Source organism: Chanodichthys erythropterus, chromosome 6, assembly GCF_024489055.1.
Source record: "Chanodichthys erythropterus isolate Z2021 chromosome 6, ASM2448905v1, whole genome shotgun sequence".
Taxonomy (NCBI): Eukaryota; Metazoa; Chordata; class Actinopteri; order Cypriniformes; family Xenocyprididae; genus Chanodichthys; species Chanodichthys erythropterus.
Genome location: NC_090226.1, coordinates 2176206 through 2190000, shown reverse-complemented (window position 1 = coordinate 2190000; position 13795 = coordinate 2176206). Strand labels below are relative to the sequence as shown.

Genomic DNA, 13795 nt, shown 5'->3' with positions numbered 1-13795 from the left:
ATGAGCTTTGGGATTTTTTGTCGGCACGTCATGTGTGTTTGCAGATGAAAATGAGGTCTTCATTCAGTGTTTTGCACTGTAAAAGGCTGTAAATAAATCAAAGATTGTTGGAGTACATCTAGAGACAAAGAGATCATAGAAGAGTTGAGACGTTACAGAGCGTCCTGAGCAACACAAAACTGACACTGTCTTCTGTCCTGTAGGTCATTTCCTGTCTGCAGAACATTCCCAGAGGGATCCGTCTCCCTCAAACCTCCACAGGCCCCAATCGTCACGCAGGGATATCGTGTGTTTGGAAGGCCTGCAGTGAAACGTGTGCTTCCTCACCTCTTTCAGTGCTTTCAGCAGACGGGGTCTCTTGTCCTCCACGCTCTCTCGTGACTGTTGCTTCAGCTTCCGCAGCAGAGCCGTGACTGCAACACAACACACACACACACAGCACTGATGATCAACACCTGGAAATAATTACATTAATAAAAATAATAATAATAAACAAAAAATTATTGTAAAAATGAGTCAATACACCTGGAAATAATTAAATACTAAATAAAAATAATAAAAAAATAATAATATAAAAAATAGTGAATCAAGACACCTGGAAATAATTAAATACTAAATAAAAAAATAAAATAAATAATAATATAAAAAAAAGTGATTCAAGACATCTGAAAATAATTAAATCTTAAATAAAAATAACAATAATAATAATAATAATAATAATATAAAAAATAGTGATTCAAAACATCTGAAAATAATTAAATATTAAATATAAATAACAATAAAAAATAATAATTTAAAAAATGATGAATCAAGGCACCTGAAAATAATTCAATAATAAATAAAAATTATAATAAACAAAAATAATAATTTTAACAATACATCAAGACACCTAAAAATAGGTAAATAAATAAAAACAAAAACAATAATAAAAAAAATGAATCAAGACACCCGAAATGAATTAAATAAAAATAACAGTAATAAAAAATAATAAAGAATATAATTAAATAATAAACATAATAACAAATAAAACATTAATGAAAATAAATAAAAATAACAATAAACAAAGATAATAAAAATAAGGAAACAAGACACCTGAAAATAAACAATAATAAACAAAATATTAAATAATAATTCATCAAGACACATTAAATTAATTAAATAAAAATAACAGTAATAAGCTTAATAAATAATGAAAATGATTAAATAATAAATAAAAAAACAAAAAAATACTAATTTTAAAAATAATGAGTCAAGACACCTGAAAATAAAATAAATAAATAGAAATTACAATAATAAACAAATAATAATTTTAAAAAGAATTAATAAGTAAAAATTACAATAATAAACAAATAATAATAATTTTAAAAATAATTAATAAATAAAAATTACAATGAAAATTCTAAATTGCTCCTAAAAAATGCTCATCATTGGTAAAATGCATCAATACACCTGGAAATAATTAAATAAATAAAAATACTTAAAAAAAATAAAATAAAATGAATAATTCATTAATTCTGACCATGAACTGCCCACTCAGACAGGAAGAGACTGTAAAGCCAGCCAATAAGATTGGATCTTGTGATTTGAGACAGTTCCAGCTTTTTATATACGCAATATGCATGAGACATGAAATATGACTAGATTGTCAGAGATATGAAAACATTTAAGTTTATTTAATAGCAGTTGACTATGTAAATCAAAGCTCAATATCCTTCAGTATGCAATTTCAATTATGCCAGCTTCACAGGAAATCAGGCTGACGTTTCCATTGGTTACCAGAATCTAAAATGGAAACACTGTGTGTGTGTGTGTGTGTGTGTGTGTGATCGATCATCAACACACACACTGAGACAGAAACAAACAACAACACGACTGAAATAAACCAGCATCAACGTCACCGCAGCAGGAATCACGCCATAATGAGCGCCGTGTTAACGAGCAGCTCTCTAACGAGGGGTTTCCTAACGAGCGTCTCCTTGTTCCAAATGAATCACCACATCCAAAGCACTGTGATTGGCTGACCCTGTGATGATGTCACTCGACGTGTCTCATTCCTCTGAATGAGGAAACGGAGGAAAAAGTGCAGCAACAAACGTATTGACTCCTGTAGGACTGATTAGATGTAATATTTTAATGTTTACTTTATAGTTATAATCACATAAAGATTACTAAAACACATTCACAAGTCAAAAATGTATATACTGAGAGTTCAAATCATGTGCATCATCATCATCATCATCATCTCCCCCCACCATCACTGATTCATCATCGTCTTCACAGAAAAATTAATAACTCCAAAATTATACAAAATTATGTAAATGCGCAACATCTGAGGCAGCGTCACGTGTAATGAGAGTAAAGACTGGCTCTGGTGAGTCAATAGCACAGTTAATCACCAGTTGGCCGCTTCTGCAACACAATACAAGGAGAAGATGAAGATCAGGGAGTGATAATGTGAGATATACAGAAGTGTGTCACGCTGTTCAAGCAATCTGAAGAACCAAAGCAGAACTCAAATGACATGAATCACAGAATTCAAGTCTTATAAATGGAGTAAAACACGGCATGTTACAGAAACTATATGAACACATGAACTTCATCTCTAGAGCTGCTGCAGAGATACACACACACACACACACACACACAAACTCACAGCTCATCATTGCAACACGCCAAAATAAAAGTTTGGTTTAACTTGAAGAAATTGTGACAGAAATAGGCTATATTGTATAGTATAATGTACTATTCATAATAAGAGTTTATTAAAACATTATTTAAAAATGTAAATTTAAAACGGTAAAACTCTGTTGTGCTGCATTTTCTTTGCTGGAAAAAATGAAAAAAATCATTCAAATTTCCTTCTATTACATTTTAAAGATTAATTAAATTGTTTAAGTATTCATTTGATTAGCACCGTTTTTAATAAGTTTCTATTAAATCATAAACAGAATCCAGAAAAATGGAAACAATAAAATATTTAATATAGTGCACTATTATTGTTAAATTATTAAATTGTTAAAGTTTAATTCAATTGATTAGGCATCCTTTTTTACTATTAATATTTAGTTAAACCATTAAAATATAATCCAGAAAAATTAAAAATAAGAAAAATAATAATAATATACAAAATTATTGTTACATTTTTTTTTATAAATTATTAAAATGTTAAAGTTTAAAGAATTCAACTGATTAGACATCTTTTTTCATTATTACAATTAAGTTAAACCATTAAAGCGGATCTATAATGCCCCTTTTCACAAGATGTAATATAAGTTTCCTCAGAATAAACATGATTAATAATTGTGATTATAATTTTATCAAAAGAGTAATGTAACTATGGCTATTAAGTTCTTTACCAACCTACACTTCACCCAAAAGGCCTGTAGGTGGCACAAAGACTTAAATTTAACCAACTATGATAACTTCGTTAGATGGTAAATCAATACATAACATGGTTTTGGTGAGCGCTTTGTAATATATATTCGAATTAGATTTTAAAGCAACACAATTCGTTTGCAATAAGACAAACCAGATTCAAATTGCCCGGCAAATTCGTAAAGCAAAGAAAAATCATTTCTAGCTCATCAACATTATGAAAACTGGTAAAACCTTTAGGAACTTCAAAAGATAAAACAGCGAAATTCCTAATATTACTTCCAATGTTTCCAAATTATGTTCATTTTCATAGAGCGGGCCAATATCGTGACGATTATTTAAAATCAATCGAGAGAAGCAGATATCGTTATCGTGATAAAATACGATTAATCGTGCAGCCCTAATTTAATTTAATTTGAATTGACATTTGATATTCAACAGTATCCTTGACATTTATTCAACCTTTGATCTGCCTGCATTGACACTATTCTTTAAGAGGAAAAATTATATACCAGTTATCAATGTAAAGCTGCTTTGACACAATCTTCATTGTAAAAAGCGCTATATAAATAAAGGTGACTTGACTTGACTTAAGTCTCTGGTGTGAGGATTGTCAGTAACAGTGTTCAGCCTTACATTGTTCAAACCGGAGTCGACACTGATGGAGAGACTCAGGAAGAAGTTACAACTTTTAGACATTTCTGAATGGTCAGGGGCGGGGTTTTTGTAAATTTCCGGGTTTGTGATGTCACTAACCCGGGAAAAAAAGCTTGTTGTAATCCCTACCAGCCATTTTTGTAGTCCATAAACAGAATTAGCTAAAAGAAAATATCTCCCTTTGCATTGAACTTTGAGAGTCGTAACTTCACAGATGTTGTTTATGCTCAAACAGCAACATTACACACTAACTAAAGTTAAAAAAGTCAAATCATAATCAACCACCCCTTTAAAAACAGAACAAAATAAAATTGAATTTGGGAAAAATTAAAACTGATTATACCCTAATATTCACGTGAGATCACCCATGTGAACCGAATGTTTTGCATTTCTAACAGACACACAGTCCTATGCAAATGTGTCACATGTAAAGTGTGAGCAGTTACTCGCACGTGTAAACTTGTTAGCTGATCGAGCTCTTCATTAACTCATCCGTCATGACTGAGAGCTTCACTACAGCCGCTGATAAACACACACATTAATACTTACTCTCGGCTGAAAAGGCTTTTTAAGTGAATTAGAGCCGACGGTGTAACGTAATCCAGAGTGAGATTTAATCTGACAGACACCGACCCGCTTTAATTCACCACAACAAAAGACATTCATTTGATTTGGACTCTTGCTATCCTTAATGGAAGAGCTCAGAGCAGACGACACATGGCCTGATTACACACACACACACACAGGAGCTTGTCCTAATGAAGCTCTTTTCATCGGCACACAAAGCCAAGTTGCTCCATGAGGAATTTCCCTCTCCATCTGAACAGAGAAACTCCAGCTGATCTGAGACCAGTCATTACAGACCAGACTATTATAAAGTCTGCAGCTCATTCTGGCCAAGAACCACCCACTCAGAAAGGAACCATCTGACTGACATTCAAAACGACCAAAAACACAGAGCGTTTAGTTGCGGGTATATCAGAAATAAGACCTTGGAGGAAAGTGGACAGTTGTGCTCATCGCAGGAAGCAGCAAAAGTGTTTCCTGATTAACTGATATACACTTGTACACAGAAATGACATTAGTTACAATAAAGTCAGATTAGGGCTTGTGATTTTTAATGGTCATCCATGAATGAGACTAACCTTAAACTGATGTTGCATTTTGAGATTTAGGCAAAGCTTCTACTAAAGCTGCATGATTAATCGGTAATAGATCACGATTTGATTCAAACAACCACGCAATCTTATTCTGAAATGACAATGATTCACCTCTGATCCAGAGAGAGCAGTTGTCATGTTTAGGTATGAAACAACCACATAGTATCATTATTTCTGCCTTACAATAATTCATATTATCACAGAAGTACTGGGATACTAGTTTATAGTTCGGATATAAACACTGATGTCTACAGTAGCGATCAAAATAGAGCAAATCACCTTTTGAAAGTAACTTGATGCTTCAAATAACGATTGTAGCAATTACACTGTTACACCAGTAGGTGGCGACAAGTGACGACATTCAATCGTTCATTCATTAATTCATTCAAGAGATTCATTCACTCAGAAACACTGATTCATCCAGTAATGAAACAACTGAAGTATGAGTGAGTCGTTGAATCATTCACTCAATCCGATTAAAAAAAAAATTAATTCAAATGAATTAAAAAATGTTTTAAACAAATTTTTCAACAATTAACATTTTGTCAGAACCTCTAATAAATAACATTTTGTTTAGTCGTCTATTCGGAATCGTGGGAGAATCGTAATGTCTATTTGAAACAAAAAACGTGATTCTCGAAATTGTGCTCTAACTTAACTGTTAAACTGTTGTTTTTATTATATCAATAACTAAAACTAAAACCATAAAAGAGTTCATTACTTAAAAAAAACATTAACTTAAATCAAATAAAATATATAAAATAAAATTCTTATTTTGTTTCAGGTAGTTGCCAAAGCATAATTTCTCATTTTTGTTTAGTTTAAGTTGAAGTACTAAAATAACTTGATAAAAGCAACATACACATTAAAAAAAACAAAAACACAACAAACTTTAAAATCAAAACAGAAAATATGAAAAAAATATGAATTAAAACTATAACAGAATCTCAATGATGCGAAAACAACACAGATTTCAAACTCAAAAGCGACATACTCATCTGTCGGTCTCCGTAGCTGATGGCCTCGGCGAGTGGACTCCATCCCTGAGTGTTTTTCACCTTCACTGGTGCATTATGGGCCAGCAGGAGATGGGCACATTCTGAGGAAAGAGAAAGAAAGATGCCATTACAGTTCTGCCCATACGTTTGATTTCACTTTAAATTACTGTAAAGCCTTAAATCTATCATTTGAATGATTTATAATGCAGTTAACGGATTTAAATTAACTGTTTTCTTTCTTTTTTTTCCCGTCTTCTTTTTCCCAATTGTCTTTAATTGTATATTCAATGTTCAAGAGATTCTGTCAGTCAAATGTTGTGTTTATGCATCTTTCTTGACATGGTGTTTTATTATGTATTACAGTCCAAATGGTTTTTAAGGCATGCAAAAACTTTCTGCACGAGTTACAAAAAGGGAACCGTGCCACGGAAATGACGCCAAGATCCCGATTTAAACATAAAAGGAGGTGCAGCAGCTTAATTTAACATCCCTCTTCTGCTGCGGCCACAAAGGAACGGCTTTAATTTTAGTGTTCAGATCTCCACCTCTCTAGAGAAACTCATCCGAGAGTCAAACGTGAGGGTGGACGACGTCTAGAGCCAGTACGGGTGAAATATCAGCACTATATACTGCTGACTAAAACAACATTTCAAACCGTAGTACGCTATATAGTCGTCACATGATCATGCAGCCAGGTTGAATGCAGCAAGTCCAGAGAGATTAGTATCTTGTGTAACTTCAATTCACTGCGAGCTGCTTTAGAAAAAAATTCTGGTTGGACTGGAAATGGAAGGTCAAGTCTGCACATGTCATCGGTCCCTTGGGTTTTCATGCGTACAGAAAACTCACATACCGTGCATATTTACACACACATACACACCATCAGTATGTCACTGTAAGCAGCGTCAGTTGTTTGTGATGCATGAACATCTTCATTCTCAGCCCGCTCTGGCTCACTGTAAACGCTGGACTGACGGGCAGCAGGTTTGTGTCAGTGCCAAAGTGTTTTGTGACCTTCTACAACTGACCGCACATGAAGAGCCACACACGCTGCTCTGTTAGTGCTGAACAATGTCCTTCTCTCTCTGCTAGAAATGCTTAGCACATTCAGTTCAACACATTTCTGCTCATGCACAGCAGAACAAGGTTTTGAAATTCAAGCATAAAGTCTTTGGGTCAATGAAGAGAATCGTGACGTGAATATCTGATCAGAAGGGGTTTGGTCTACTGCTTTATATACCGACTTTACAATCACAGCTAACTAACTAACAAACTAAATTTTGATTAAAATATCAACATTTTAAATGAAAAATTAAACAATTAATTCAAATAAATACATTGTTTTTATTATTAAAAATGATTAAAATAAAAAAATTGTTTTGCTTCTATTTTTGTAGAAAATATTCAGTATTTTAAATGATTTAAAAACTGATTTAAATAATTAATAAATGAATAAATTTGATTTAAATATTAAAATAAAAATAATTTAATTTAAATAAACAAACAAGCATTTGATTAAAATAAATAAAATAAACAAAAATTATTTAAATAAATAATACATTAATTAATTTGATGTAAATAAAAAAATAAACAAATTAAATAAATAAACATTTGGTTAAAATAAATAAAACTATTTAAATAGTATACATTTGATTAAAATAAATAAAAAATACATCTAACAGTACAGTACTTTAATGAGTAGAAAAGAAGAGAATGACAATGTAACGGATACTAAATAAATAAATAAAAAGAATTTTTTTTTTTTTAATTATTAAAATAAAAAATTTGTTTTTCTTGTAATTTTGTTTTAAATATTAAGTATTTTTTTTTTAATTATTTAAATAAATAAATGAATACATTTGATTTAAAAAAATATTAAAATAAATTTTTTATTTAAATAAACATTTGATTAAAATAAATAAAACAATTAAAATAAATACATTTGATTTAAAATTTGAATACATAAAAATTATTTAAATATAATAATACATTAATTAATTTGATTCAAATTAATACATTTGATTAAAATAAATAACAGTACAATATTTTAATGAGTAGAAAAGAACAGAATGACAAAATGTAACGGATACTAAATAAATAAATGAAAAGAACGTGATTTGTTTTAAAAAAATTGATTAAAATAAAACATTTGTTTTGCTTCTATTTTTGTAGAAATTATTCAGTATTTTAAATTATTCAAAAACTGATTTAAATGAAAAATAAATGAATAAAATTTGATTTAAAAATATTAAAATAAAAACTATTTTATTTAAATAAACAAACCAACATTTGATTAAAATAAATACATTTGATTTAAAATTTGAATACATAAAAATTATTTAAATAAATACTACAATAATACATTAATTTGATTAAAATGAATAAATTTGATAAAAATAAATAAAAACATGATTTATATAAATACATTTGATTAAAATAAAATTATAATAAATAAAAGATTTTAAAAGATTGAAAACCCCTGTGCTAAATGCATAAATGTAAATATAAATAAATGTAAATTTAGATTGTGTTTTATAATGGCGTTTCTGCAACAGACATGTGAGCGGACACTTGCAATGCTACTACAGTCCAGACAAACGGGACAGACGTTCTGTCATCTTATTTTCAGCATGAGAGTGGACACTAACAGAACCACTGGAGCAGGACAGAACAAACCCTGTCTCTGGCTCTGTGTGTGTATGTGACATGTGACGGCTAGCCGACACTGACCGCATTCACTGAGGAGCGACAGACAGTACATTTACAGCAACTGTCTTCACTAAATCAATGAGCAAGGCCTTCCTTTTCAGTTGCATCGTTGAGAAAAACCTGCTTAAATTATTAATAAGCTTGTAGTATATTAATGAAATTAGAGCGTACAGTCGTCCACTCACAGGGGAGCCGTGCATTAATATTTCATAACGGCCTGCGTTCACAAGCCACAAAAAACACACTCTGATGGATTCAGCATTCTTTAAAGAGAACAGAGCTACATCAAAACTTCACGAAGTACAAGTCAAATTCAGCACATGTGGCCATAACTGTATAACGACATCATAATTCTCATGTTCAGCAGAGATCAAAACCTGTGCTAAACACGTGACGGGGCTGAAGAATAGTACAGTTTTAATCTAATGACAAATACAATTTCTAATAGTTAAAAACAACAACAACATATAAAAGACACCCATTGAGACATGTGAATTCATACATTGTTTTTACCCCACTGGGGTGGACGATTATCCACTGGTCTGTTGTGAAAGAGGCATCATATTTAACATCAAAATCACTGCATGCTGGGAAACACCCAATCAAACATTAAGATATATTAGATCTGCGCGACTCACCTTTATGACCCATCATAACAGCCAGATGAAGGGGCGTGTTTCCTGTAAGACAGACAATAGCATTCACTAACTGATCAACCATTCAGCAGGAAATGACATCAGTGTGTTTCTGTATGTCAGTTTTATTTACGTAATAATAGTAAATGCAGATATATGTATGTACAGATATGTAGTTTGACATTATATGAGAGTGAAAACAGGTAACACAAACAGCTCTCAGCAGTGAACCCGCTCGTGAGAATGTCATCAGTCATGATTAATCATATTATTAGGACTGATTCATAATTTATCATACAGATAAAGACCAGACATGAAAGCATGAAACTCGTTTTGCTGAATTACAGGTTTCAAGCGGGCTAATTTTTCCATTTTTGTCATAATTGATTCATTCTATGTGGAATCACGATAGTGAACAATTACAGTTCTCGACCTCCAAGTTTTTGAGTTAGTAAAGTTCTAGATCAGAATGATCATTATGACTAATAATGATAATAATAACAGTTCTAGATCATCTTGGTTCTGGATTATTTTGATTCTCGAACACTATGTTTTTGCGGCATTACTGTACTAGATCAACAAGATCATTATAATTCTGAATAATTACAGTTCTGGATCATCTTGGTTCTGGATTATTATGTTGTCGATTTACATGTTTTTGCGGCATTACTGTTCTAGATCAGCATGATCATTATGACTGACTAATAACAGTTCTAGATCATCATGGTTCTATATTATTATGGTTCTCGATCACCATGTTTCTGAGTCATTGAGGTTCTAGATCAGCATGATCATTATGACAGAATAATATTAGTTCTAGATCATTCTTGTTATGGATTATTTTGATTCTCGAACACTATGTTTTTGCAGCATTACTGTACTAGATCAGCAAGATCATTATGACTGAATAATAACAGTTCTAGATCATCTTGGTTCTGGATTATTATGTTGTCGATCGACATGTTCTTGTGGCATTACTGTTCTAGATCAACAAGATCATTATGACTGAATAATAACAGTTCTAGATCATCTTGGTTCTGGATTATTATGTTGTCGATCGACATGTTTTTGTGGCATTACTGTTCTAGATCAGCATGATCATTATGACAGACTAATAACAGTTCTAGATCATTATGGTTCTCGATCACCATGTTTCTGAGTCATTGAGGTTCTAGATCAGCAAGATCATTATGACTGAATAATAACAGTTCTACATCATCTTGGTTCTGGATTATTATGTTTTCAATCAACATGTTTTTTGCGGCATTACTGTTCTAGATCAGCAAGATCATTATAATTCTGAATAATAACAGTTCTAGATCATCATGGTTCTATATTATTATGGTTCTCGATCACCATGTTTCTGAGTCATTGAGGTTCTAGATCAGCATGATCATTATGACAGAATAATATTAGTTAGATATTAGTTAGATCATTCTTGTTATGGATTATTTTGATTCTCGAACACTATGTTTTTGCAGCATTACTGTACTAGATCAGCAAGATCATTATGACTGAATAATAACAGTTCTAGATCATCTTGGTTCTGGATTATTATGTTGTCGATCGACATGTTCTTGTGGCATTACTGTTCTAGATCAACAAGATCATTATGACTGAATAATAACAGTTCTAGATCATCATGGTTCTGGATTATTATGACTCTTGATCACCATGTTTTTGATGCGTTATAGTTCTTGATCAGCCTGATTCTGTATTATTATGACTGAATAGTAGTTCTAGATCACTGTGGATTATTATGGTTCTCGATCACCATCTTTTTGATGCAGTTTATAGTTTATAGATTATAGTTCTAGATCAGCATGATCATTATGACTGAATAATAACAGTTCTAGATCATAATGTTTCTGAATGATCATGATTCTCAATCGCCATGTTTTGATGCATTATAGTTACAGAACTGCATGATCATTATGTCTCTGAATAATAACAGTTCTAGATCATCATGGTTATGGATCATTATGGTTCTCAATCAACATGTTTCTGAGTCATTGAGGTTCTAGATCAGCATGATCATTATGACTAAATAATAACAGTTCTAGATCATAATGTTTCTGAATGATTATTGTTCTCGTTCACCATGTTTTGATGCATTATAGTCCTAGATCATAATGGTTCTGGATTATTACGGTTCTCGATTGACATGTTTTTGCGGCATTACTGTTCTAGATCAGCAAGATCATTATGACTGAATAATAAAAGTTCTAGATCATCATGGTTATGGATTATTACGGTTCTTGATTACCATGATTCTGAGTCACTGAGTTTCTAGATCAGCATGATTCTGGATTACTATGAATAATAGTAGTTCTAGATCACTGTGGATTATTATGGTTCTCAATCACCATATTTTTAATGCATTATAGTTCTAGATCAGCATGATTCTGGATTACTATGAATGAATAATAGTAGTTCTAGATCACTGTGGATTATTATGGTTCTCTGTCACCATGTTTTTAATGCATTATAGTTTTAGATCGGCATGATCATTATGGCTGAATAATAACAGTTCTAGAACATCTTGGTTCTGGATTATTATGGTTCTCGATCAACATGTTTTTGTGGCATTACTGTTCTAGATCAGAATGATCATTATGACTGAATAATAACAGACAGTTCTAGATCATCATGGTTATGGATTATTATGATTCTTGATCACCATGTTTTTAATGCATTATAGTTCTAGTTCAGCATGATCATTATGACTGAATAATTACAGTTCAAGATCATAATGATTCTGAATTATTATGATTCTCAATCGCCATGTTTTGATGCATTATAGTACCTGAACTGCATCATAATTATGATTCTAAAAAATAACAGTTCTAGATCATCATGGTTATGGATCATTATGGTTCTCAATTACCATGTTTCTGAGTCATTGAGGTTCTAGATCAGCATAATAATTTTGACTAAATAATAACAGTTCTAGATCATCATGGTTCTGAATTATTACGGTTCTCGTTCACAATGTTTTTGATGTGTTATAGTTCTAGATCAGCATGATTCTGTATTATTATAACTGAATAATAGCAGTTCTAAATGACTGTGGATTATTGTGGCTGTAGGTCACGTCTCACCGTGCACGTCTTTCTGCGCGATATTCTGTGTTCGGATGAGCGATGACAGCCTCCGCACGTCTCCCCTGAACACACACTCATGCACGGGATACGCGCTGTCAGTGTCGCCATGGTTCTGGTTCTGCTGCGAGCTGGAGCGGATGATCTTGTGGTTGCTGCCGCTGAAGATCTTGCTGCCTCGGTTGGCTTTGATCGGCCCGGTGGCCGCCGGTTCCTCGTCCGGCTCCAGCAGATCCAAACCCGCCTTGCGCTCTTTGCGCACCGAGCGGATCTTCTCTCCCGTCATATTTACACAGATGAGCGGTGGAAAACAGCAGCCCGCACAACATGAACACTGTCCGGTGACTCAACGGAGACGGACGGGAAAGAAACACGCACCGGAGCGACGCATCTAACGGTAAACAAACGACACACACTCACACACCCTACGAGGAAGAGCCATCTGCCATCTTCCGCTCACACTCTCGCGAGAATCACTAACGGGGGGCATGGAACACACGGGAGAGTCTCGCGAGAATTAGGGGACTCACCCTCTTGCATCGAAACAATCCTCTGTCTACTCTCGCGAGAATGGCATGCAAGTTGAAAAGATTGGTTTGTGTCGCGAGATCATTTCTGACTGGTACATTTGAGATACACAAACTGATTGAGATATTTGGATCTAACAAGTTAAAATAGAATATAAAATTGTTGTCATTTTATAAATGGCGCCACGCAATGAAATGTTTAGAGTAGAAGAGGCCCAGATATGCGCACTGACACTGCTGACACCTGCTGGAGTGTGAGTTAACTTCATTTCAAAGGCGTTTCTAGTAAAATCTGACTTTGATTTAAAGGCCCACTGAAGTGCCTTGGAACGCGCAGCTTTATTCATAATTTTACGTCATTTCCAATGAAACAGTATAGGCTTGTTTGAGATGCGCCTTGCCTCGCCTGAAGTTCAGCCGAGAGTAGGCGGCTGCAGTGAGCGTAGGAGTGAAAAAAGTGCAGGCAAGACGGACAATTCTCCGTTCTCGGAGTGCATCAGACACCTGCGAGATTAAGGCGGATATCGCGGGATTCACACTTGTGCGCTGTGTTGCTGATAAACTGGATGTAATTTACGTTCTTTTGCTCTTATATGAAAATAAACATAATGAACAATACACCCAAAGTACTTG

At 33.1% G+C, this 13795-nt stretch overlaps 1 protein-coding gene across 1 annotated transcript in view; it reads right to left on the bottom strand.

Moving 5' to 3' along the window:
* ankrd13c (ankyrin repeat domain 13C) overlaps positions 1–13089 on the bottom strand; it is a 22952-nt gene extending 9863 nt beyond the window's left edge. Inside the window, exons 1-4 of the mRNA XM_067387699.1 lie at positions 12636–13089; positions 9538–9579; positions 6187–6291; positions 328–413 (exon numbers count right to left, since the gene is read on the bottom strand). Coding sequence (XP_067243800.1) covers positions 328–413; positions 6187–6291; positions 9538–9579; positions 12636–12921 — 519 coding nt within the window. The 5' untranslated portion in view covers positions 12922–13089. The remainder of the gene's footprint in view (positions 1–327; positions 414–6186; positions 6292–9537; positions 9580–12635) is intronic.
* Positions 13090–13795: the final 706 nt, after the last annotated feature.